General features: G+C 49.1%; 1 protein-coding gene across 1 annotated transcript; it reads left to right on the top strand.

Moving 5' to 3' along the window:
• Nucleotides 1-8,930: 8,930 nt before the first annotated feature.
• MNX1 (motor neuron and pancreas homeobox 1) lies at nucleotides 8,931-24,686 on the top strand. The gene is made up of 3 exons (XM_084855088.1): nucleotides 8,931-9,726; nucleotides 15,971-16,131; nucleotides 23,158-24,686. The coding sequence occupies exons 1-3, from the start codon at nucleotides 9,123-9,125 to the stop codon at nucleotides 23,554-23,556; spliced, it is 1,164 nt and encodes a 387-aa protein (XP_084711214.1). The 5' UTR covers nucleotides 8,931-9,122; the 3' UTR covers nucleotides 23,557-24,686.
• Nucleotides 24,687-25,800: the final 1,114 nt, after the last annotated feature.

Consider the following 25,800-nt stretch of genomic DNA (forward strand, 5'->3'; position numbering starts at 1 on the left):
CGCTTCCTGGTCCCAGATGGGAAACTGCAGCGTGGTTACTCGGTGAAAACTCTGCACTCTGCACCTTTGAGAAGCACTCAAAGGCACGCTGTCTTCTTGGCCCTGGCATTGAAAATAAGTTCCGGGGCTGAAAGCTGCTAAGCCCCGCAAAGCACCTGTGTGGGAGCTCTGATCCAGCCCAACTCATCGAGTTGGATACATCTCTGATTGATGGAGCTACCAACATCCTTTATGGGTTTCCCCCCTTTTCTTTATGGCTCCGCTGCAGCAGCCTGGCCAATCCGGAGATGGAGGCACAAAATGGGCCCATTTGGTTAGCTGCTCATGGTCGGGAAGCCAATGCGACAGTTCCCCGCTGACGGTTGTAAAAATCGCATTTACGTCGGTTTTCTGAAGTGGATTTGCCAGCCGCTCGCGTCTTCTTCCTTCTTCCCAAGCGCTAACGCAGGCTTAGGGCAGCTTCGCACTACGTGGTCCCCTCCAGATGTGCTGGACACTGGCTGGCTGGGGGCTGCCGGGAGTTCACATCCGGACGTCGCCAGGTTGGCGACGGGGGCTGGTGGGTCCGATGCCAGTGGGGCTGTAAATCCGCTCTGGGTTTCAGTCAGAACCAGCCAGAACTCTAAAGGAGCTGGCCAAGGTGCTGAACCTATTTTGGAGCTGGGGTGGATTCACAGCCCCACGGACATCGGACCCACCAGCCTTCACTGCAGGTTGGAAAGGCTGGCTTGGGTTGGGTTGGGGGGGGAGGGGGGCAACATAAGGTCTACACGTGGGTGGCAGTCGAATTACTGGGAGGAGGAAGATGGGTGGTGGTGCTGAAATCCACAAGCCGAAGGCCCTGGCTGCTAGTCACGATGGCTATTTGCCACCTCCAGGATGATGCTACACCAGTTGGTGGAGAACAGCGGCTGTCCCCAGTCCTGCTGGTGGGCTTCCCATGAGAAACAGGATGCCAATCTACCAGGGCAGTTCTTATGACCCCCCTCCCCTTCAGCTTAATCACGCCTCACTTACCCTTCTAAAAACGGTAGCTAGGGAAGACCATTGCAAAGGGGGGCGGGGCGGAGACCCCCTTGTCCCTTCTGTAAGAGATCTGATCCAGACTACGAATCACATTTTTCATTTACTCTGAGATTGCGGGAGAAAGGATCTTCACTCCAGGCAGCGCCCTTCGAAGGAGAAGAGAATGTGGACCCGACCCAAATCCTGGCGACTGGAGCTGCAGTCCTATGCATCATTCTCATACGAGCCCGCTTCACTTCGCTTCAGTGGACTTCTTCCTTCTGAGTAGATAAAGATTGCCTTTTTAAAGCCGAAATCCAAGGCACGCTTACCTGGTGGTAAATCCCATTCGAGACAGTGGCATGTACGTGTCCCTAATATGGGATTTTACCTCCCATTCTAGCCAATGCAAGAGGTTAATCGCGGCTAATGAAGTGCCGTCGCTTTCAGTGAGATGTGCTGTGCGGGTATTTTATTGATTTGATAGTTCTCCGCCTTTCTACCAAGACAATGGCACGCAAGGCGACTTACATTCACAGATAAAAAATAATAAAACAAATACGTTAAAACACAATAGTAAGAGAACAAAAACAGCACCCAACCCAACAGACATCCCAAAGGCCTGCTTGAATAAAGAGGGCTTTACCTGCAGGTGAAAGGACAGCAGAGAGGGAGCCAACCTAGCCTCTCTCCACAGGGAGTGCCACAACCTGGGGGCAGCCACCGAGAAGGCCCTGTCTTGAGTAGCCATCAACCGTGCCTTTGAAGGCCGTGGTAAGGAGAGAAGAGCCTCTCCCTCAGATCTTAACACCAGGGCAGGCAGGTTTGGGAGAAGGTGATCTTTCAGGTAGCCTGGTCCCAAGCTCTATAAGGCTGTATAGGTCATAACCATACTCTGCATAAGTGTGCACAGTATCTTCATCACAACTAACTTGAACAGGATTTTTGTATCTCCATTGTATGTCAACTTTCCTCCAAGTAGGATTGCCAACTTTTCAAACAACCTGTGCTGCTATGCCTTTAAGGGTGGCTTGATCTGCAGCAACAAGCTCATTGCTCTGCTGTGAAAAGTGCCACCTGTCAATTCCTGCAGACAATGCCACAGTTAAGGGGGCAGCTATGGAGGCGGCTTGAAAAGTCAGTAGGAACCCTGCCTTTAAGGCATTCAAAGCTACTTGAAGCAGCCCTTCCACATGGCTCCTCAGTAATTAAAAAAGTGCACTCTCTACATGCTCAGAGTTACACCCCTCTTTGTACACTGCCTGCTCATAGCACTGAAAATAGGTTCCAGGACTAGGAAATATACAAGCTTTTAAGACTCACAACAATCCTGTGAGGTGGGTTAGGTTGAGAAATAGAGATTTGTCCAAGGCCACAGAATAACAGGGATCTGAACCCAGCTCTTCCTAGTTCAGGGCTGCAAACTTATGCACAATTATCTAAGAGTAAGTTGTATTGTAAATACCATTCTAGAGGGAGTCAAATTAATATGCATAGGATCAAGCAGGAAGTCCCACGTTGTATCCTCCACAGCAATCTGGTGCCCTCCAGGTGTTTGGGATTACAGCTCCCAGAATTCCTGACCACTGGCTGTGCTGGCTGGGGCTGATGGGAGTTGAAGTGCTTTTCTAAGGTTATCATATCTCCCCCGCCTCCTTCTTTGCTCTGCTCCTGTTCCTTTAACAGCAGCTTGATATACAGAAACGTTTAGCTGGCAGGGTTGCCACCTTTTCAACCGGCCCCTGCTGCTGTGCCTTTGAACCTTGGCGGTCCTATCAGCTAAATCCACAACAAGCTATTTTCAAAGGCACGGGAGCAGGGCCTGTAAAAATGAGAGAGCTATGGCAACCCCACGCTTTCCCTTTAGCAATATTACAGAAATTGTTCACGGTTGTGAACGTATTAAGATAAAAGAAGAAAAATGCGGGGGCTTGATGGCGTTGGCTGTTTTTTTTTAGTACTCATATCCTTCCATCGGCCTCACTGCCAATGTCCTGTACCGTCGTATCTTCAGGACGGGGTTACAACCCAGAACTACCACTTTAACAGGATTATGATCAGATCGGGATGTTTAATCTCCCGGCTATCCGCTTGGGAAGAAGATTAAAGGAAAGGCAATGAGAAGAGAAACGACTTCCTATTAGAGGACTTCCTACTTTCCTCCATTAACAGCTTCCAGTTCTACAGGCTGTAAATCCGGAGTCGCAGCTCAACCGAAGGGACGGGGAATTTGACGTCCATTCTTAAAGGAAGGGCTTGGGAGGTGGAGGTCGTTCGGAGCAGCAGTGCTTAATTTTTAAACGGAGAGATGGGGGCGAGCGGAGGGGTCATACCGCTAAATACCACGTGTACACGTATGTTGATAGGGTTGCCAAAGTTTTAACTGGGGTCTGATGCTGTGCTTTAACACAGAATCTTCATCTACAGGGGTTGGCAAGTGGTAAAGTTTCTGTTCATTCAGTCCCGTGAAAAGCCCCACCAGCTAATTCCTGAGGATCACGCCTTTGAGTTAAAAGCATACAGCCGCCAGTTAAGACGTTGGCAACCCTCTTTTCTCTTGACACGGGAGGATAAACAGCCAGTTTTAAGGGCTCTGTCTTACACCATCGCTGTAAGAATGTGTCTGTTTCACAGATCAAGCCCCTCGTAGGGTTCCTTTCTTTGCTTCCCCAGTCTGGGCTGTGCAGCCCCAGACGAAATGCGGCGAGAAGAACCAACAAGCGTGGTGTAGTGGTTAGAGTGTTGGATTGGGACTCCGGAGATCTGGGTTCTAGTCCCACTGGGCCATGAAGTTCACTGGGTGACCTTAGGCCAGTTATCGACTCTCAGCCTTACCGACCCCACAGGGTTATTGTGTGGATAAAATGGAGGTCCATGAAAGCCGCCTTGGGTTCCTCACAAGAGGAAAAAAGGCGGGATCTAAATGTAATAATAAATAAAACAGGCCAATACGACCCAGTATTATGATTATGACACAATATCGGGTAACTTCCTTGAACACCGCCAGCTCCAGTTGTCCACTGAGTTTTGACTTAACTGGCCCTTACGTACTTTTTTTTTTTGGATCCCTTGTCCAAAGTATTAATCGGTGATTTGCGGAGTTTTCTTCCACTTCCGGCTCCATTGGATGCCCGGTCGTTGCAAAAGTCTCTCTTCCTAGTTATAACCGATGCACCTTTAAATTCAACCCAAAGCAAAACATGGATAAATTACGGCCTCTAAGGGAAAGGAAAGCAGTGCATTATACAAATGAAGCGACGTGTTTTACAGGGTCAGAATTTATAGGTGGGGCGGGTGGGAGAAACCCGCGAAGCGTTCTGATTGACACCCACCTGAAGAGACTTCATGAGTAGGTCACAAACCTGGAACGTTTCGCCCGCTAAACCGAGCCCTCCATTCTCAAAAGATTTCCACAAGAGAAAGAAATCCACCCCCCCCTTCCGAGTTTAATTATCAAATAGATAATCCAGTCGATGGTTTCATTTAAAGGGTCTCGTCTTCACTGAGGGGCGGCAGCAGGAGAACCGAGGTTTGGGTTGGCTGCAATCCTATGTGCACACACACGTCCTTGGGAGTAAGTCTCGTCGAACTCGGTGGGCCTAACTTCGGAGTAGGCGTGGATGGGATTGCACGGTGAAAGGGTTTTTACAATGGGCTTGGTGTCTTGGGTGGAGCTGGAATCGTGTGGAGAGGTGTCAGGGGCGCCCTGTACACGGAACAACCCATCTCCCTCCTTTCAGTTCACATGGGATTATTTCTCAAAAAGAAATAATCTGTTCCCTTCGGTAGTTTAAAGAGTGTTAAAAGTAACCGCAATTAATAACCTTAAAATAGATTCCTTTTACGCTATTCCTTCTTCAGCGTTCTTCAGTATTCAAGAACGAGCTTTTCAGCCTTGCTGCGACTCTTGCCCGCCGCTACGTTCAACAGAGCCGGAGAGCGGGGCTGCCAACTTTTCGGCCGGTCCCCGTGGCTGTGCCTTTAGCAGCGGCTTGGCCTGCAGGGAATGAGCGGGTGATCCCGTTGAGCTCTGGGCCGGCCAGAGGCCTCGCCGGCTCATCCCCGCAGATGACGCCGGGGTGAGTGGCACGCCTACAGCTGCTGCCGCTTGAAAAGTTGGCAGCCCTGGGAGAGAGAGAGAGAGAAACTGGCGCAGCCCCAAGAGGCGCAGGATCCAGCGAGGCGCAGGCTCCAAGAGGAAAGCGGGAGGCCCCTTCTCCCCTGGCAAAGCGCTTGCCTTGCACGACGCAGAAAATCCCGAGCTCAGCCGCTGTTATTAGCAGGAGACAGGGAAGACCTGCTTGAGACTCCTGCCGCCAGACTAGACCAGAGGGAGGCAGCCTGGGCATCTCCAGTTCCAAAAATCCGGAGGCACCAGGTTGCCTGACCCGTGGAGTAGACAATACCGGGCTACAGGGACCGATCGTCTGACTGAGCGTAGTATGTAAAAAGTAATGCCCTACATCTCCAGGAGAAACGCGATACGTAGAGAACGCAGGAAACGAGCGCCGTCTCTTGACCGGGTGGCGTGGGCCCATCTGCCGTTGGGAAGGGGTGTGTGTGTGTGTGTGTGTGTGTGAAAGAGGGCAGACGGAGGCTCCAGCCTCCATCTCGGAATTCCAGATGTGCGCGAGTGAGAAGGGGGAAGGAACTATCCTCTGCACATGCTCGGGGCACTGTTGTCACGTCGCATGCCTTGAAGCCAAGCCCTCACCCGAGGCCACGCACTGAGTCCCAGCTCATATGAAGCACCCGGCGCTCTCTCTAGCTTCTCCTTTGTATACATGGTGTGTGTGGGAGTCATCATAAGATAAATCTACAAAGGACATCGTCTGCCACGTGATCTGTGTGCGAAACACAGTCCCTTTGAAGCGCTCCTCGTGCTTGAGAAAGATCGTGTAACTTTATTATCATCATCATTATGTAGTTTATGATTATTGTTAGGCAAGATGTAGCCGATGCTCAGCAACTTTAAGTCCCATAGGACTTCACAATGCTTCACTTTGACTCGACCGTAAACCTGCTCTTGTTTTTGGCGATTTGATGGTTCCTGGATTTGCCAGGCGAAAGCTGCTTTCCGGTTCTTCTTTCGTTCCACAGTGGAGCCTGGTGGCTCCGATTTCGGCCGGGGGGGGGGGGAGTCCATTCTGGGTTTGTCAGAACCAGCCAGAACGCCAAATGAGCTATCCAAGGTCCTGAACCCATTTGGGGGAGAGGGTTCATCACCTTGGATAGCCCCTTTAGAGCTCTGACTGGAACCCAGAAGGAATTCACAGCCGCACCGAAATCGGAGCGATTAGGCTCCACTGTCCTTCCATCGGGCCACGCTCCGGGTGGCCCGTTCGCTTTCTCGGGCCACATCCCGCCCCCACCCTCCGCGAGTCCCAAAAGGTGACAGAAGGTGAAATCGACTTTGATCCCCCGCTTTGACCTGCGGAGGAAGAGGCCGGGTTGTTTCTGCCGCCGCCGCCGCCCTGCTCGGTAGCCAGAGCAATTAGGCGCTACACAGCTACAAAAGCGGTCAAGTGGGTCCCTTTCGCCAAGAGCTTTTGAAGAAAGGCGCGGGGGGGGGGGCACAAAGGCCCGGCTGTTTGCTCTCTTTGTCAGCCTTGTATCAACGTGACCTTCCGTTCACATTCCCGGCGGCGATTGTGTGGTTCTCCACCTCCATTCCTGGCCTCAAAAACGCTGCTGGTGGTTTGCAATCCCTCGCAACTCTCGCTGGCTTTTTCTCACTCTCCTTCTATACTTGGCCGTGTTTGTGTAAGATAAGTGGGTTTAATAACACAATTGACTAAACTTTACGTTGGTGGCGCAGCTGACTCCCTGACCTCGGCGTGTTGATTCTTTCCAACTCGTTAAAGAAGAAAGAAAGAAAGAAAGAAAGAAAGAAAGAAAGAAAGAAAGACAGACAGACAGACAGACAGACGCCGTTGGCACCGCCGAGGCAGTGGAGATTTTAATTTCAGGTGTCCGGGAACGGGAGGAGGAGCTAGAATGCAAGCGCCTGCCTGTGTGAATGACACTTCCTAGGCAGAACAGAACAAGAACCGCATTTTCGCGACGAGCGAGGAAGGGGGAGTTTGCAGCAGGTGGGGAAAGAAAATCAATACGCCCCGTTGAATCCTAAACGGAGCTGATGGAAGAAAACGCTGTCATTGTGTGTGTGGCGAGCGCGCGTAGATGCTTTCATTCAAAATTTTGTTAAAACTAGGCCGGAATTCCCCGCCCCCTCTGCATAAGCATACCTGGAAGAAAAAAAGTCCTACTGGAATAAAAGGGCCTTTCTTTAAAATTCATTAGTATCTCACGGCAAGATAATGTGAGTGTTTAATATCCTTTTTGAAGCGACATTTGTCTTGTACGGCAACGTGGAAGGGAAGGGGTAAAGTGGAGGGGTCCCCCTCCCCGGATCTGGTTGAGGCCTATGCACGTGGAAGAAGCCCCACTGAATTCAGCGAGGTTTACTTCCAAGTAACCATGCATACGATCGGGCTAGATCTAAGAATGATAATCTAAGAAAAACGCCATGAGCGGGGGAAATGTTTCTATGAATATATGGCCAGTCAATTGTAGATACCTTCGATCAAAACGCAACCTTTTCATAATAAGGGCCGACTTTACTCTCATCTTGTTTTCCTTCTTTTGCACGTCCAGTCCTGTATCATTCAGCAAAGCTTTGATATTCTTCTGATAACATCACCTTACTTATCAGACTCTTAGATTACATTCCAGAGGAGTGGAGCGTTGAAGTCTCCCAACATTCCAGAAATGGCAACATTCGCTTTGATGGGTGTTAGCAGAATTAATCCCTTTCTATATATTACTCCATTGGATCTCTGTTCAATATTCAGGTCAAAAACGGGGCGGGGCGGGGCGGGGGGGGGGAGAGAAGAGAAGAGAGCCAGGGATTTTATCCAAACTCATCTTCAGGCACACGTCTCTGAAGCAAACAGCTAGGTTTATACATTTGGCATCCTTGCTTCCCTTCAACTTCTGATCACAAATGTAACTCGTGTGCTGCCCTCTGAGCATCCTCGAAATGTAGGCCACTGGCTGTTGTGAAAGAAAGATAAATAAAGACGGAGACCAAAAAATAACATAAAATTACAATCTTTACTCTGCACCAAAAAGAATCCTGGTCAAATCTGATACACCTCAATCTATCCTGACATCAGATCTAATATTATGAGAGCTGCAGAAGATTAAAACACGAACAGGAGAACCCGGGAATTCCTTTCAGTGGAAGCGATGTTATGTTGTGCAAAGGGAACATTTATAAACTCAGCACCCGGGACAGCTTCTAGAAAGATGGCAGCTTTCCGTTAAATGCTGTAGCTACCGCTTTCTTTGCAACGCCCGCACCAGCAGTATTAATTGCAATGGTTCCAAAAGACTTTCTCCGTTTTAATAGGTGAGGAAAACATGGGACGTTTTTCTTTCTTCCCCTTCGACAATTTATTATCATTATAGTAGGTCCGTCTCCTGGCTGGATAGAGCTTCCTCATTTACGGAGGGAAGCCAGGTTGGAGGTGCAGTTTGTCGGGCGTTGTGGAACCCAGAGATGCCTTTCGTTAGGGAATCCGCCTGACGACGAAGCGTGCTGTGTGAGTCACAGGCTTACGTCCCCCTCGGGGCCGGCGATCTCTCCCCTTCCTGAGGCTGCCCACGAGTGGCCCCCGGGTGCCCCGGCGAGGAGCAGGAAGCTCCCCGCGGGGGCAGGGCCAACATTCCGAGAGCGTTGACAGGTGTGCGCTGCGGCCAATCGGCTGCGCCCCAGCCCCGCTCCGGCCACCAATGGCGTCCCGCCTTCCCGGAGGGCCAATGGGAGCCGCGCCCGAGCCTTCAAGTGCCGGCGTTCGCAGGCCGGGCGCGCTAGTGCCTCGCCGGGGGAGAGGGGGACGCGGCGCGCGGCGCGGGGCTGGTCGGCCGGGCGCGGGGGCCGGGCGCGGATGCTCTCCGGGCGGCCGGGCGCGGGCGGCCGCCCCCGCCCAGGTGCGCCGCGGGCCGGCGGGCGGATGGCGGCGCTGCCGACGGCCGCGGCGATGCCGTGAGCGCCTTCGCCTGGCGACCCGGGGGAGCGGGGCGGCGGCGGCGCAGCCCGCGGCCCGGCCGGGATGGAGAAGTCGAGGAATTTCCGCATCGACGCGCTCCTGGCGGCGGACCCTCCCAAGGCGGCGGCGGCCTCGGCGGCGCAGACTTCGCCGCTGGCCCTGGTCACCTCGCTGCCCGGCGCCCGCAGCAGCTCCAGCTCCAGCTCCAGCTCCAGCTGCAGCCCGCCGGCCTCGGCCGAGGCGCCGACGGGCGGCTCCGCGGACTGCCTGCGGGCCGGGAGCCCGTCCCCGCCGCGCGTCCTCGGCGCGCACTGCGGGCTGGTGCCCAAGCCGGGCTTCCTGGCGGGCGGCGGCGGGCACCCGCACCCGCACGCCCACCCGCACGCCCACCCGCACTCGGCCCTGGGGCTGCACCCCGCGGCGGCGCACGGCGGCGCCGGCCTCCACGCGCAGGCCGCCCTCTACGGCCACCCCGTGTACAGCTACCCGGCGGCGGCGGCGGCGCTGGCTTCGCAGCACCCGGCCCTCTCCTACTCCTACTCGCAGGTGCAGCCGGCCCACCCCGCGGCCGACCCCATCAAGCTCGGCGCCGGCACTTTCCAGCTCGACCAGTGGCTCCGGGCCTCCACCGCCGGCATGATCCTGCCCAAAATGCCGGACTTCAACTGTGAGTAGAAGCGCGGCGGCGGCGGCGGCGCTCGGCTTTCGGGGGGAAGAGCCCCTGCGAGCCAAGCGCTGCCCGCGAGCGGCACGGCGGGAACCGCGCGGGTCCAGCGGCCTGGGCGCAATACGCACGCACAGCTCTCCATCTGTGTCCTTCCGTAGTGCTTAGCGTATATATACACTCAAGCCATATAATATATATATATATACATACATACATACATATATATACACACACACACACACACACATATACATATATATATATATATATATATATACACACACACACACACGCACGCACTAGACTTGTATGTACGCGTATAATGTACGCGTTTATACAATAGCAATAGATCCACCATCCGTCCTTCGTCACAGCCAGGGGTGAGCTGGGGCCTAAAAGCCTCTGGTCACGTCTGCCTCCATGTTTTTACTTCTTCCTCTTTTGCAATAGCGCAGGGCTTAAATCGCCGGCATTAACCAAGATGATGTTTTTCTGGATTTGATCGAGGGTGGCGAATTTGGATGGAGGGCTTGTGTGTGGCTGGGGTTGGGGGAGGGGAGGGGGAAGCTGCAGCCACTAAAGCGTCATAAGGAACGGCTAGCCACGGAGAAGCTCCGATAATGTGACATACTCCAGTCAGGAAAGGTTCCTTGCTTGGGAACGAAAAGGCGGCTTTTGTATTTCACAATGAGGTTTTTTAAAATTTCCAACGGCAACCGACGTTGGAAGAAACGTCTAGCAAAGTTCGGGCTTTGTTTGTTTGTTTGGAAATCGTTGTGAATCCCCACAAACAAAGAAAAAAGGGGATTTTTTAAAGTTGTGGATACAAAAAAAATTCAGAGCCTAAACCATGTTCTTCCATGTACCCACTGGGTTGACTTCAAAAAGACGCAATGATGGTGTACCTCTGGGGTTAGGGCCGCTGTTGGGTGGTAATTGCTTCATTTTGTTTCTTCTCAAAGTTGGGAAACAAAGAGATGCTTCTAGGCAGCATTTGGGTGCAAAAAGTGTTTATTTGGCTGGATTTGTTCTCTGTACTCCTCACATGTGTTTAGATTGTTCCAATGCAACATTTTAGGCAACTTAGAATTGTATGGGTACCAATGGAATAAGGAGGCTGAAGAATTATAATAAATTATTCTTGCACACACAGGCTAAAAAGAAAAAAAAATTCCAAAGACTAACTGCTCTTGATGCCTCCTACTTGGGGAAAATATGCAACTAGGCCTCAGGGTATTTGTTGTTAAATAAACAATGAAACAATCATCTAAAGCAGTGAGTTTATCTAAAGTTTGTCCTAGTTAAAGTAGAACCATTGAAATGGATGGGACTAAAGTTAGGCTAACATCTGATGCGACCCAGTAATACCTTTATGATAGCTTTGCTGTAAAATTAGAGCAGTTAAGGGGTTATTTTCCCCAGTACACAGGGACAAATCGTTCATTGTTCCTTCTCTTTCCCCACCTTTTTCTTCAAGATGAGACCCTTCCGACAGGGAAGAACAATAATTAAGAAAGCTGTCAGAATTCCTGCCCACACAAACAAGATGTACTTGTGAATAAATAACTGAAAGAGAGACTATAAGGGAGGCTTGGAAAATCGCGAGGGGGTGCGAAAACCGCCTCTGCGGTGCTGTTTGCATGTGGGAGACTCTAGGACCATTACAAAAAACCGAAACCCTATTCTGATAGTTTAAGGGGTTTACTCCAAATAAAGCTCACATTGTTATTGAATACAAACCTCTTAAAATGTTCAGAAAGGTGGTGACATTGATCAATAATGGCTTCAAGTCATCTAGAATCAAGCACCTGCCTAACTCTGTCACTGCACTTGAAATCAACAAGGCTTAAACGTGCTCAGTTCGGGCTGGATTGTGCTCAGGCGTATTCAGCTTAGATAAATGTGGCTTTTAAGAGTAAATTTAGCGTAAACATGAGATAGGATCGGGTGACCTGATGCATATTTTTCAAGAATATGGCTTTAGGGGTTTTTTTCTTTTACAATTTTCTTTTACATGGTATACCATTTTTTTTTAATCACAAAAGTCACAGAAGATTAAAACATCTCAACATTGTAATTGTTCTGTCCATTCCAAACCCGAAGAGACCCAATTCAATTGAGCCAGAGTCTGGTAACCAAGAGTTCTCTTTATTTGTTTATTTATTTATTTCTCTACCGCCCAGTAGCCAAAGCTCTCAGTCATTTCTCACGAATTCTCTCCCTTCCCACATCTTCCTGATTTAGCCATTTCTCACGGCTATTCGAACCTTTAAAAGGATCCAAACGCGAAGCGAGCAGGAAATCAGTTTCTAATAATTTCCAGAAACAGAAAGAAAACAGGAAAAAATTTTTTCTCGGCCTTGCCTTTCTTCTCTGCCCCTGTCCACTTCCATTTTTTAATTCCACCCTCAGTCAGCTTCCTGCCTGCTTTCTTACCCCATCGCCTTCCAAAAATTCTCTTCTTATTCTTTCTCCTATTCTATGTTTTTATTTAATTGAAGACAAGCCCAGAAAAGATCCAGCTGCAGGGAACCAACTGTCCGGCTTAATATTCTTCTTCCCAGACCAATTCCTCAGGAGTTGCGTTTTAATTCAGTGTGCGGTTCTGGGGTCAGGGTGGGATGAAAGAAAGAGCCCACGGCGCTGGGGGGGGGGGGGGCGTTCAATTTCGACCACGCCATTGGACGCTGCCCTGGCGGCGGGCTGGCATGGGGCCCTTGGGAGTTAGCAGGATCGCGCCCTCTGCCCCAGTTCGATCATTCAACTCTGGGGAAATCAAGGCACGGCGGAAGGACACATTCCGCTCCCAAGTGAATTGGCGACCCTCCCCAAGACTGGCTCAGGCTTCTCCGATCTGGGGAGGGCTTTTCCCCCTTGTCCAGTCCAGCCTTGCCCAAATGCTGGGAGTTGTAGTCCAACACATTTGGAGGGCCCCAGGTTGGGCAAGCCTGCCCTAATCGATCTGATCCAGCCAGCGAGCCCCCTCGGAGCTAATTAGCCCGGCCACAGGGGCTCCCTTCGGCGTGGTCGTTTACCAGCGATTAGACTGCGGATCGGGGCCCTTCCTCCGCTTCGGCAGCCTTCTGCCCTCGCTGGCTGCATCCAGGATGGGCGACTCGCGGCGGCCAGATTTTTTTTTGGGGGGGGGGGGTTAACCTGAGAAGCAGATTGGACTTTAAAAATTAAAAAAAAAACAACCCGCCCCTAGGCAGGGCGATTGGCTGTGGCCTCAGGGTGCTGGCGAGAAATGGGCCGCTTCCTTTCTGCGGCTCTCGCTGAGAACGGATGCTGTCCCGTGAGCCTAGGAACAGAGGAAGCTGCCTTATGGGAGGCTGGGGCCCCCCATTTCGGTGGGGCTGTGCATCCATTCTGGCTAACTCCAAAGGAGCTATCCAAGGTACTGGACTCTACCCCGTTTAGAGTTCTGGCTGGTTCTGACTGAAACCCGGAACAGATCCACAGCCCCACCGAAATCGGAGTCACCAGCCTCCGCTGACTGAGACCCGTGGACCACGCGGCCCGGTCCTGTCGACGCTGGCCGCCAGCGGCTCTCCGGGGTTCAGGCAGGAATTTGTCCGGACCTACCTCGGAGACGCCGGCGCTCGAACCCGGGACGGTCTCCATGCGAAGCGGGTGCTCTGCCGCCGTGCTATAGCTCCTCCGTGGCGGCAGGGAGAGATCGGCGATCCCTGCGAAAGGGGCACATGCCAGGGCAAGATCCGTATCTGCCTCACCCCCCCCCCCCCCCGCCGTAAGGGATGACTCACTTCTCAGTACACTTGAGGCAAGATCCAGCCCGACGATAAGAGCCCCGCCCCGCCCCGCATTTCGAGCTGGCGCGGCGGGGAGAGCTGAACGCGCGTTTTAAATGGGATTTCCGCGGTGTGGTGTTTTTATTGTTCTTCCCGGGTCGTTTAGTACATTGGGCTGTTCAGAGGGGCCGCGTGTCCTTCGCTCTTTTCCTTTTAACTTACCGCTTCTTCAGCACAGAGCTGGTCTAGTCCTCTGCTCATGAACTACTTCTGTCCCGCGCGTTTCTCCGCGCGTTCTTTCCCAGAATCCATGAATCCCGGTTTGACGTAAGAGTGGAAGCACTCGTCTGTACTAGGGCCCCCAAGGGTCGGGGGAGCGCCCGAGATGCGGAAGATCCCCTCTTGGGCACCATCTTCCTGGGGGCATTCTTGTGCTTTGATCAGGGATCCTTTAAAAACGACGCTTGGAAAAAGTCAAATAGGGCGCAATCCTATGCATGTTTAGACATAAAAAAAAGGCATGCTGGGAATTGGGGCATACTGGGAGTGGAGTTGTAGGACTTTTTCTGTCCGAACATGCATAGGATTGCCCCCTTATTCACTGTGTCCAAATCTGTACCACTAGATGAGTGTTCCCCATCCTGTGTTGGACTGGCTGGGGATAATGGGAGTTGTAGTCCAACAGGTTGGGAAAAGCTGCACCTCCCCATCAACTGCCTAGGCATTAAATGTCAGTGTAGATCTTAAAATGTGTTATGACCAGCTGATTGTAAATAATAAACTTTTTTAGTTGCTGCTGTTTGCTGCTGCCCCCCCCCCCTTTCACTTATGTATTGAGGGCAATCTCAGGCACCTTTACTCAGAAGTAACTGTCTATGTGTGGTAAAGGATTTGCTTGCTACCCGCAAGCGTTTATAACTGCAGACTCATTCATTCAGTTGCAAAGAATTGACATAGGAAAAAAAAGACAAGTAGCGGTGGGTATAATAGTGGTTCATACATGTATGGATGGAAAGATTCCCCCCCCCCTCTTATAATACTAACACAGCAGGATCATCCAAAGATGTTAAAGGCAGTACATTCAGGACAGAATACACATCCCAGAGATATTTATATCCCTGGTGAAGAACACGGCAGTTGAGTGCATCATTCACTTATGAAACTATAAGCTTCAATGATAGCCAATAGTGCAGATGGCCTCGTTAAAAAAGAAGAAAAAAAGATTTTAAATAAATTAATGGAGGATAGAGCAGCTTTGAGCCATGATAGCTAAATGGAATCTCCCAATGCACAGAGAGGTATGAATATACTTCTAGGTAGCAAGATTCTCTGGGCAGCTAGCAGGGAAAAGCCCTGCCTGGGAACTCCCAAGAGGCTGGCTGCTGTTTGTTTACCCAACTTTAAATAAGGAATCCATCCATCTATAGTCCCTTCAGTGTGTAGAGCGCTTTGAAGTCAATGAAAGGACTATGAAACCTCCTGCCCCAAGGAGGTTACAATTTAAAATTTGACCCAGGTGAAACAACAAAGGAAGAAGGGGCAGGTTTAAGAGAGAAAGAATGCTGTGCTTGTTTCAGTTATGCACAATGTGTTACAGGCTTCATCATTATTATTATTTTTAAAGGTATTTTATGAACAATTCCCAGGGCGGTTTACATAGAAAAGATGTTGCAGAATGTCCTGTTTTAGTTCTCTTTTTCTCTCTCTGCCTTTTTGTGGCGCATTTGTGGGCCACATTCTCTTTCCTTCTAACTCTCCCTATTTGTTTTCTTCATGAGATTTTATTTTATTTTGAAATAAAGTTAACAAAATAAAGGCAAGAAGGATGTTACATGTTTTAACTGTACAAGTTTTTAATGTTGTAAAGCCACCTTGAGTCCCAGTATTGGGAAAAAGGTGGGATATAAATATAATAATGATGATGATAAGGAGAACATACATAATAAAAAAAAATCACAATCACTAAAGAAACAAAGGAATTCACTAACTGTAATTCTTAGCCTATAACCCATATGCTTATGGAAGACCTACAGTAAAATGGCCCAAGTAAGGAGCTCAAAACCTAATGAAAGAGTAAAAATACAATTTATTCAGCATATAAAAGGAGCATGTGTGAGTGTATTATTTTGTTTGTGTGTATTGGCTAGAAAAAAAAAATAGGCAACGGTACTTGGTTGGAATTTGATGAAAAGTCTGGAGAGCTCCAGCACAGGAACCAAATGGAAACCATGGTGCCATAATACCTTCCTTAAAACTTTGACTATTGGGCAGTATAGAAATGTAATAAATAAATACAAGTTAGAATTCCTTGCTTGCTGCACTTACTGGGTATGTTTATACATAGTCATATTCTCCCAAATTTTATCAACCCCCTGCTCTTTAGTTGGCTGCTTTGGAGACTTCCGGTGACATGCTATACATGACTTTGCAGTCGCAGCATTCATGCCCAGTGAGTGGGATGAACCCCTCTCTCTCTCTCCTTCTCCCCGCAGCCCAAGCGCAATCCAACTTGCTGGGCAAATGTCGGAGGCCCCGCACTGCCTTCACCAGCCAGCAGCTGCTGGAACTGGAGCATCAGTTCAAGCTGAACAAATACCTGTCACGGCCTAAGCGCTTCGAGGTGGCCACATCTCTCATGCTCACCGAGACACAGGTTGGTATCTTTGGGTGCGGGGAGAGGCAGGACAAGATCTAGGGGATGCAGAGAAGAGAGACAGCTTGGTTTTGCAAAGTGGAGTGACACACAGGTTCCTTTCCACCCCTATTGGCAGGGGCATTGCTAAGTCTGGGCTCATGGGACCCCAGCCCGGAATGTATTTTCTGGAGCCGCAGATCTATTCCCCAGAGCTCTGAGTGTCCATTGGTGTCAATGGGAGACTTTTTTCTTGCTCAATTGCCACGGTGGGGGCAATTTTCAAAGGGGACTGCAGCTTTTCAAGGGTTAACTCTTCTTCCCATATCCTGCAGCAACACCACAGCCCAAAATCTTCCCCTCCATGGCAATTAAGCTTAAGAGAGAAAAGCATTTTCCATTGGTTTGGGATATTCTGGGTTAGAGTGTACATTAACTGAAGAATGTATTTCATTTGAGATGATTTGCCTCCTGTGAGATTTAAATAAATTCTAGTAAATATTTTTAAATGTGCATATATATGGCAGAATTCAATGGGGCACTTCCGCCAATTCTCTGGCACCCCATCAATTCCGTTGTGCAAGCAGTGGATCCCACCGATTCCATTGCGCAAGTGGGACCTACCGCTTGCGCAACAGTGATTTAGTGCTCCCCAGGGGGAGCCCTGCAGTGAGCAGAAGCGCTCAAGTTTGGCGGAGCTCCTTTATGCGAGCTCCACTGACCTGCCCCATTCCAGAAATGAGCAGTTTTGCTAGTTTCCAGTTGCCCTGGAAGCACTAAATCGTCCTTCCGCAAGTGGTGGGTTCTGCTTGTGGAGAGGAATTGGTGGGGCACAAGGGAATCTGCGAAAGAGTAAGTGCCGCATTGGATTCCACCCATAGATATAAATTAGCAAATGCCGATTTTATGTACACATGTGTCTTATGGCCTTGAAACTTTTAACTGCCTAGCAATGGCCTGCTAGGGTCACTTGGAAGCTGCCCTATGGTGATTCTGCTTGAATTAGTTCAGCATTCACAACCACCAGCCTAGTGCTCTGGTCCCACTTAGGATACCTGGAATGCAATCCTAGGCATGCTTAGACAGAAAAAGAGTCCTCCAACTCCCAGCACACCCCAGCCAGCTTACTTTCCTTAAGGGCTGACAATGGTTTTTTTCCCTTGACAAGGCCCTCTTCAGCCAAACATCCCCAGAGGGAAGGATCTAAATAATTGTAAATAAATGTATTTCATTTAAAAATATCCCTGTTCTGCCTTTCCAAGGCTCAGGGAGGCTTACAAAACACGTATATAAAATAATATTCCCACCCGCTCTCCTTCCCCTAAAGAGCTGAAGCTGGCCTATATGGTGTTACAGTGGAATCCTGTGCATGGCTGCTCAGAAGTTCCTATTAAGTACAAAAGGGCTTATGCCAGAGTAAGTAAGAATAGCGCATTACAGCCTAACTCTGTTTTTTCCCTCTATATCAGTCTCATGCTTGTCATCTCTATCCCAATGGCTTCTAGTGCCTCAGCGGTGTTGTTCAATGTCATGTCCGTTGCCCTTCTGAAAATATTCACTTGGTACATTATTGTGGCTACTCCATCCCCAGGTAATAGGCTCCAGGCATAATCAGCAGAGCTGAAAATGTCTCGTTGCCGTCTCACTTTTCAGGCCTTGTAATTCCCTACTGCAGGGCTCTCTAAGGTATTTACAAACCTATAGGGACCCCACAGCAGTCCCAGGGAGCATCTTCCAATCCACCCTGAGGGCAACCACAGCCATGCTTTTTCTCCACCGATCTAATAACTACCATTAGGGGTGGCCCAGTTAATGTAGGGCACTCTTTCTATTTTGTGCACACCCACCCTTGGGCATTGTCACCGGGGCATGCATGCATGCTCTGGCACCCCCTACTGAACCCCACTTGTCATTGAAAGTGTGGTGCCATGCTATTGTGTCTCACTGTTCCCAACACATTAATGGCCGTGGTGGGGCGTAGACCTTTAAGGGGGCAAGCCATCCTATCCCATCGTGTAACTGCTGAAACACCTCTCTGATCCTCATGGATTTGTTTGCCTTCTGCATGTTAACTCTGAAGGCTGTGTCCCGGGCGGCACTAACATCAAACCATTGGGAACCACACTCAGTGTCATTCGGGGTTACAACTGACAGTAAAGACAGTTTGCAAATATCACATAGTATTTGGAAAATCATAAAATGCACACAACAAACAAAGAAAACACCTTTTTCATAGTGAGGCATGATGGAGCAGATCTAGCAACCATACTGTTCCTCCAGGTTACATGGTCAGGGCCCATCAAGATCAAGGGAGGGCATACTCACACATGCAAAAAGTTCTAGGCCACCGCTCTCGCATCGGCAACTCTACACTGCATGAGCTCTGGCAGAGGGAAGTCCAAAAGTCATAGATCAAACTCAGCCTGCCGTACACTGAGCTGACTACAAGCACAGACACACAATCCACAGCAACAAAAGTTCAAGTCTATGAAAAGCCTCACAGTACTTTTCATGGCAAGTCTTTAACAATCCAAAATTCCAGTCCATGTGCAGAGTGTCTCTAAAAAGCCCAGATGATGATGGATCCAAACAGAGGAGGCTCTGGGCGTTTCCAGCAAAGGCTCCCTGCATCTCTGCATCTGCTCAGAAGGGAAGGTGTGACTGTACACCCCTTCCAGATCCCTCGACAGACAAAGGCCTTTAGCCTTTTCAGCAAGGCTTCTGTCTAAACAGAGTGGCACTGCTCAACTCTTCAGCAGTGACGCTTCAGCCCACTCTGCCTCTGTCAGGTTCTCACAGACATCTTCCAGCCTCCCTGCCCACCAAGGCTAGACCAGCGGCGGACAGGGAGTTGGGTGACTCCCCCTGGCTCCGCTCTGAGAACACTGACAGAGAAAAGCTCACAGAGACTCTGACCTTCTAAAAACTGAATCGGCCTAAACTTTTCTAGGCTACTTATCAAATTTTGGCTATAACTTACAAGGTTTCACTGCATTACTGAGGCTGGGCCTTGACATGTTTTTTGCTCTCATAACACTTCTTCACATTAAAAATTTACTCCCCTCCCCCCACACTGTCCTGGCTTGGTTGCTCGGAGATTGGTGAGGGGAAGCGACTGTCTAAACTAGGGAGCTTGCAAAAACATTGCCAGTGCTTCTGAACTTTCAATGGGTCGACTTGGAAATCTAAATCTAAGTTATTTCAAACACATTCAAAACAACAAAACCATTCTCTTTTGCAAGGAGAAAAGGAGAGATCGGCTATGATCCCCTCCTCTTTCCAAAAGTAAACTTAAAGTTACAGGGCAGTTTTGAACTGCATGGCTCTTAACAGCAAGGGAACAACAATTGTACTTTTAAACGCTTCTTAAACAAGGACCAAGGAAACTGAGGTTTGAGTGAGGAGAAAAACCCTTGGGGCTATCTATCACTAGACAGGCTAGCCAGGGGTTCGCAACATGACACACACACCCTTCTTCTTCTCCCTCAACCTGGCACACAACGCAAAGTGCCGAAACTCAGGTCGCTGCAGGGAGATGGGGGTCGCCTTATACTTGCATTCTTTACGTAGCCATCAATCTCCTTTGGGAGGCAGCGGAGTGATTTGCAGGACTTGAAAGTAAAGCTTCCCAGTTTGTTTGCATTTGTAAATCCCAAGTTCAAAACAAGACAGGACGAGGTACAGGGCAACTGAATCTTTGCCTTGTCAGGGGCGACAAATGACTCAAGGCCAGCCTTTTTCTGCTGGGGTCTCAAACAGGAAAACAGTCTTAGTTTGCAATTGTAACATCACAGCGCCAGCCAGCCAGCTAAGCAGGTCTCACTGTTTTTGGAGACAGCTACTACGATATCTTCTTTTCTTCTCAATCAGGTTTGGTCTCCCAGCTTACACAGTTTGTTTGCAGCTTGCGGGAGCATAGTAGTAGTGTGTGTGTGTGTTTGGCTAGGAACAATGCTGTCAGGTTTCCTGCTCCCTTCAGTGCACACACTCAAGCAGTCCGACACTGGACACCCAAATCAGTGAGATTTCTTTATTGCAGGGAATCCCACGGCAAAAGCTTAATGGTTACACTCTTCAGAAATCATACAGCTGATCGTCAGTAACTACAGGCTCTATGTAATTCTAGAACAGTTCAAAGCTAAACACTGTTACCTTGACTGAGATCTTCAGCGTGGTCTCTCCGCTTCATTCTGCCTTGGGACCATCCTCTGGAGCACTTTCCACTCTAAGAGGGTCTAGCCCATGCCCTGGAGGCACTGATTCTTCACCTTTACTCCATTCTGCATCTTCATCTTCTGGGTCTTCATCTTCAGTTTCCCTTCTTAGGGATTTCATCCCAATCAGGCAAGGTGATGATGTTGCTCACTCTGGCACTCTTCGGGCAATTCTCTCAAGCTCATCGTATCAGTCTAATGGCTACTTCTTCAGCCTCATGCTCCCACACCTCATTAGAGGCCAGGCTGTCTTGCAACGTTTCTCTAATTAACAGCCTTAAATCTTGCTTTTTTCTTAGCTCATCCTTGAGCTTTTCTGCTCTCTTTCTCCATTCTGACTCCTAATGCCTGACACTTTGCATCGCTGTCGGCACAAGCCATGCCAGAGTTCCTGCACTCTGCGCCTCCTTAGCTGACGACTTTTCTAGCTGCAGAGATTCCAACGCAGTTTCCAGAGCCACTGGCGTGCGGTCCTGCTCTGCCTCTGGGCATGCTCCCGGTCCACTCAGGACCGTCGATAGCTTTGCAGCTGGACCCCACAGCTCCAACTGTGGACTGTCTGGGAGTCGGTTTAACACGCTGACAACCACATCCTCCTTCCCTTGGAATTTGAACATAGCAGTATTCTTGGCACCCTGCTCGCTGCGCCAATTGTATTGTCCCTGCAGTAGGCTTTGAACTCTTAATTTAGCGGTGCCAAGATAGTGATAAATCAGATCCAGGTTTACTTACAAGGAGATACTGTATTGAGTACAATCAGCATACAGGCGTACCCAATGGTAGGATCAGACAGCTTCTCTGAACCCAGAGCCATGGGGTAAAATGGGTTTTATATCATACATGTTAGCAGTGAGGCAGTGTGACAACAGCAAGTGTTAATTAGCATTCATTCCCACCATAGGCTCTTTCCCAGCACAGACACCGGCAGCTTGGCATAAATATAGCCTCACTTCCCAGGCACATCTTGATAGACACTCCACTCAGTTAGTATGGAATGTGCTTGAGGCTGCCCTACTGCTCTTAATACCCTTTGACTCATCCTGGTAAATCAAGAGGCCTGTTAGGGAAAACAGCAGCCGACTGACTAAAGTCAGAGAGCATCTAGGCCCCTCTAAAACTACTAATAGCTTGGTTCAGGCCTGGGGCCTTACACTTCCAGATCCAGCTGAGACTACACACTATGCTACTTCTTATCCCTTCTCTGAGTGATTTTTTTCTGCTTGGCAGTCATTGTGCAATACACAAGGGCCCAATCCAGAAAAAAAGTTTGGCTTGCCTAGTTCCACTGCCTCCTTTTCCCTTTGCAAACTTTTCACTGCCCTCCTTCCAAAGTGGTGCCACATCCCACATAACAGGAGATGCCATGTGTAGTGAGTGTTTATGTGTATCTTTGTCCCTCCTCCTCTCCTCTCCATCTTTAAGCGACTTGGCTGCTATGAACCAGGAAGACCTTGGTTAAAAGACCATTTCTGCCATGAATACACTAGATGGCCTTCAACAGGCCACAAATCTGCTCCATCTCTAAAATGGGGATGGGGATGATGATGATAATGGCTCAGCTTCATTATTTAATAAAGGGCTGCAGTAAGGATTACTGACATAATGTAAGTACATATCTCTGGACTTACAAGTAGTGTACAAATACTCCTCCTACTCCTAGTAAAATGTGCCCAAGCTCCGAGCATTTTGGATGACACCCTCTGACTTGGATGTCTTTCCCCAGTTGATTTATTAAAATAATTCCATCCAGTTTTTCATGTGTCAACTTTCAGCCATCAAGCCCATAGTGGGCTGGAGGAAAATCCAAATTATAATCTATTAAAACAACAAGAACAACAAGCATCAAGGAAAACAACAACAAAAGAGAAGCTGAGCAACCAGAACTGAGTCTGACCTAACTACGCAGTGTTGTTATGAAGACAAAAGAGGGGTAGGGGCGACACACACCATGTATGCTGCTTTGAGCTCCTGGGAGGAAAGGTGGATATAAATGTAGCAAACAAGTGAACAAAGCAAAGAAAAAGCTCTAGGAAATGGTACCCCAAAGATAACAAGCTTGGCAGCAAATGCGTATTTCTGGGAAGGGCATTGCACAGCCCACAGTGGCCCACAGCAGAAGCAGGTTCTATCTTCAGCTGTGATCCGCTTACCCTCTAGGGCAGCAAACTTGTGGCCCTCCGAATGATGTTGGACTCCAGATTCCATCAGCCCCAGCAAGCATGGCCAATAGTCAAGGGAGGTGGGAACTGTAGCCCAAGAACATCTGGAGAGCCACAGGTCCCCCCCTGCAAAGACAGGAGCCTCTGGAGCAGGGCCTCCAAAAGGGCATGTTCATAGCCCCAGATGTGTATGGGCTAGCTGTGGATTCCCAGCTGTGTTGAGATAGCAACCTGCACTGGCCCAGGCTTAGTTTTAGAAGAGGATCTGGGGATGAGTCCTGGGCCCAATAAAGCCTTGGGTGGTATCCAGTGTTAGGCCTATGTAGAGTAGATCCGTTGAAATGAATGGGGCTTAAGTTAGTCATGACTAACATTTCAACCACTGAAATGAATGGGCCTTAAGTTAATCATGACTAACATTTCAACCATTGAAATGAATGGGACTTAAGTTAGACATGACTAACATTTCAACCACTGAAATGAATGGCACTGAAATTAGTCATGACAAACTTAAGTCCTATTCATTTCAATGGTTCTACTATAGATAGGACTCATATTGGATGCTAACCCTGGTTGTTGCTGCTGCTGCTGCAAAGGGCTTTTCATGATGCAGTTGTGATCACGTGTACCACCTTCTGTAAGTGTGCTGTTTCCCCTCTCACTTCCCTTCTCAGGTGAAGATCTGGTTCCAGAACAGGCGCATGAAGTGGAAACGGAGCAAGAAGGCCAAGGAGCAGGCGGCACAGGAGGCTGAGAAGCAGAAGGGTGGAAGTGCCGGGGAGGACAAAGTGGGGGACGAGGTGCCACTGCCAGCCGGGGGTCCAGAGAAGAGCAATGGGGGGCACCGCTTGCGGGAGCGCAGGGACAGTGACCGAGAGGAAGAGGAGGAGGAGGAAGAAGAGGAGGAGGAGGAGGAGGAGGAGGACGATGACGACGACGAAGAGGAAAATCGTTCTGGCCACTGCTGCCCGTATGGCTCTCCTGACTGCTCTGGCGGGGAGGAGGATGGGAGGCAGCCCCACGGCAGGCATGGGGGAGCCCACCCACCACTGCCTCCAACTCCAGCCCCCTGAATAGCCAGGACCCAGACAGCCAGTAGCTCCTTTCCTCGCCCTGGTTCACAAGAGGAACCTTCCACCCAGATATGTTTGCTCTATGCTGGCCCCAGGTTTTTGAGGGCCTTTGGGCTCTGGCCGTGCCTTTCCTCCTTCCTGTATTTGGGAAATGTAATTTTTAAGATCAATTAAAATGTGTTAAAATAATTTAAGTCATGTGCTGTCCACTAACCCCCTCCACCCACCTCTATTGGCCTCCAGCCAGCTGCACCATGACACCTCACAGCTCCAAGCTACCTGACCTGCTGATGCCCCAGCTTATGACGCCACATCTCCAGTCTCCTCCTCCCACCCACTTCTGCCCCCAGCTCAGTCCACCACATGAGAGGTCAGTTACCACAGGTCAAGCATGATTGCAGGAATTGGTGGTGCTTAGGAGGACGTTTAGGTTGGCGGCACCTGACCCCCTAAATCAAATAGTCTTGAACATTCAAGAACTTCTGCTCAACTGGCTTGTGGCTTCTGTGTTCCCCACCTTCAAATCCACCTCCCCCCCCCAGTCTGTCCTCCCTCCAACACCCTTTTAGCATCATTCAATGGAAAGGAAACTAAAACCACATTGTCCTGGAGTGGATGATGAGAAGCTTAAGTCACCAGCTCCTTTTGCTTTCACCAAAAGAAAGACAACCACATACCTGGTCATGCTTCCAGTGCAACATTTCAACTTGCAAGCCACAGCTGATAGACAAATGTTTTCTTTAAAAACAAATTAAATTAAAAATGCAGGTAATATCAAAACCACCATTATCTCATTCCCTCACTTGTTTACTGCCTCACTATTCCATTCTGTAAGTAAAAGTGAAGAGGATCATCTTTATGTACCCACAAAATGACATCAAAAGACTGGAAACTTCACTTTCCCTTTCTGGACATGCTGCCCTTTTTCTTCAATAGTACCAGGAGTTTTTGTGCTTATTCTATGGCAAGCAGTCTGGGAAACTTACACCGAGGATGGAACTGCCAAGAATCTTGGGAAGACTGTATTGTCTTTATTTTTGTACATTGTATTTATAAAAAGAGAAAAATATCTCTACTTATGCATGCTAAGTTATTAATCGGCTTCTCCCAATGTAAAATAAACAGTTTTGTACATGAGAACTGTGTAGACTTATTGAACGAAAGAAGCTGTGCCTGCATTTCCCCAGATTTCACCCTGGATCCACAGCTAGGCTGACTAGCTCCTGTTCCTTGAAGAGATCTGTAACTGAACAGAAGTGGTGGAAAGCTGAAAGTGCAGCTTCTCATGTCAGTGTTGCAGAACTTAGAGAAACTATGCCAAACAAAAATTCCCTCTTTCTGCACAATAAGCTTCGTTCTGGAGTCCTCTTGCATCCAGTCATCCTATACACAACAGCTAAAATGAAGCCAATAAGATGGGGATTTCCAACTTGTTTTGGACAGGTTTCTGTGCCTTTAAAAACTGAGTCAGGTAGAAATTCAACAGATGATGTTTTCTAGTGTGGAGGTGAAATAACGAAGGAAAGCTTAAGATGCTCCATTTCTGCTTTACGACAGTCAAAGGCACAGGAGCTGTGCCACAATAAAGCTTATAACCTTAGATAAGCAGTCTTCTCCCTTATAAGCAATGACTTAGTCATAAGTCACATAGGCCTGATCCAGCTACAGTTAGTCATGATTAAGGTACATTGCTTTGGGTTTCTGTGGATCAGGGCCATTGAGTCTAATGGTATTTCATATTGTGCTTAAAATGGGGGTACTGATAAATATATCATGTTGCTGAGTTGGATTGGTAGGCAGGAATTAAATCACATGAAATGCTACATAAAAATCAAATGATGGAGGAGCTGAATCGGTTTTATTTGTCTGCCATGCAGCTGTTTAAAGCAGGGGTGGGCAGAAAGTGGGTCTCCAGATATTTTGGACTTCAGCTCCCAGAAGCCCTTGCCAGTGTGATCAATGGTCAAGAATGCTGGAAGTTGAAGTCCAGAACACCTGGAGAGCCATCTTCTGCCCACCCCTGGTTTAAAGCATAGCGTAAAATCCAATGTTAGTCCTACTTAGAGTAGACCATTGAAATGAATGGAACTTAAGTTAGCCAAGACTAGCTTAAGTCCCATTCATTTCAATGGTCTACTCTAAGTAGGACTTAAGCTGGATTTTACCCAGTGAATTTCAGGTAGGAAGAAGTGTGGCAACCCTAGTTCTTATGCAGTGAGGCCAAAGCAGGACTTAGGGTGCTTC

Source organism: Heloderma suspectum, chromosome 5 (genome assembly GCF_057233095.1).
Source record: "Heloderma suspectum isolate Gila_16-S chromosome 5, 16-S_ref, whole genome shotgun sequence".
Taxonomy (NCBI): Eukaryota; Metazoa; Chordata; class Lepidosauria; order Squamata; family Helodermatidae; genus Heloderma; species Heloderma suspectum.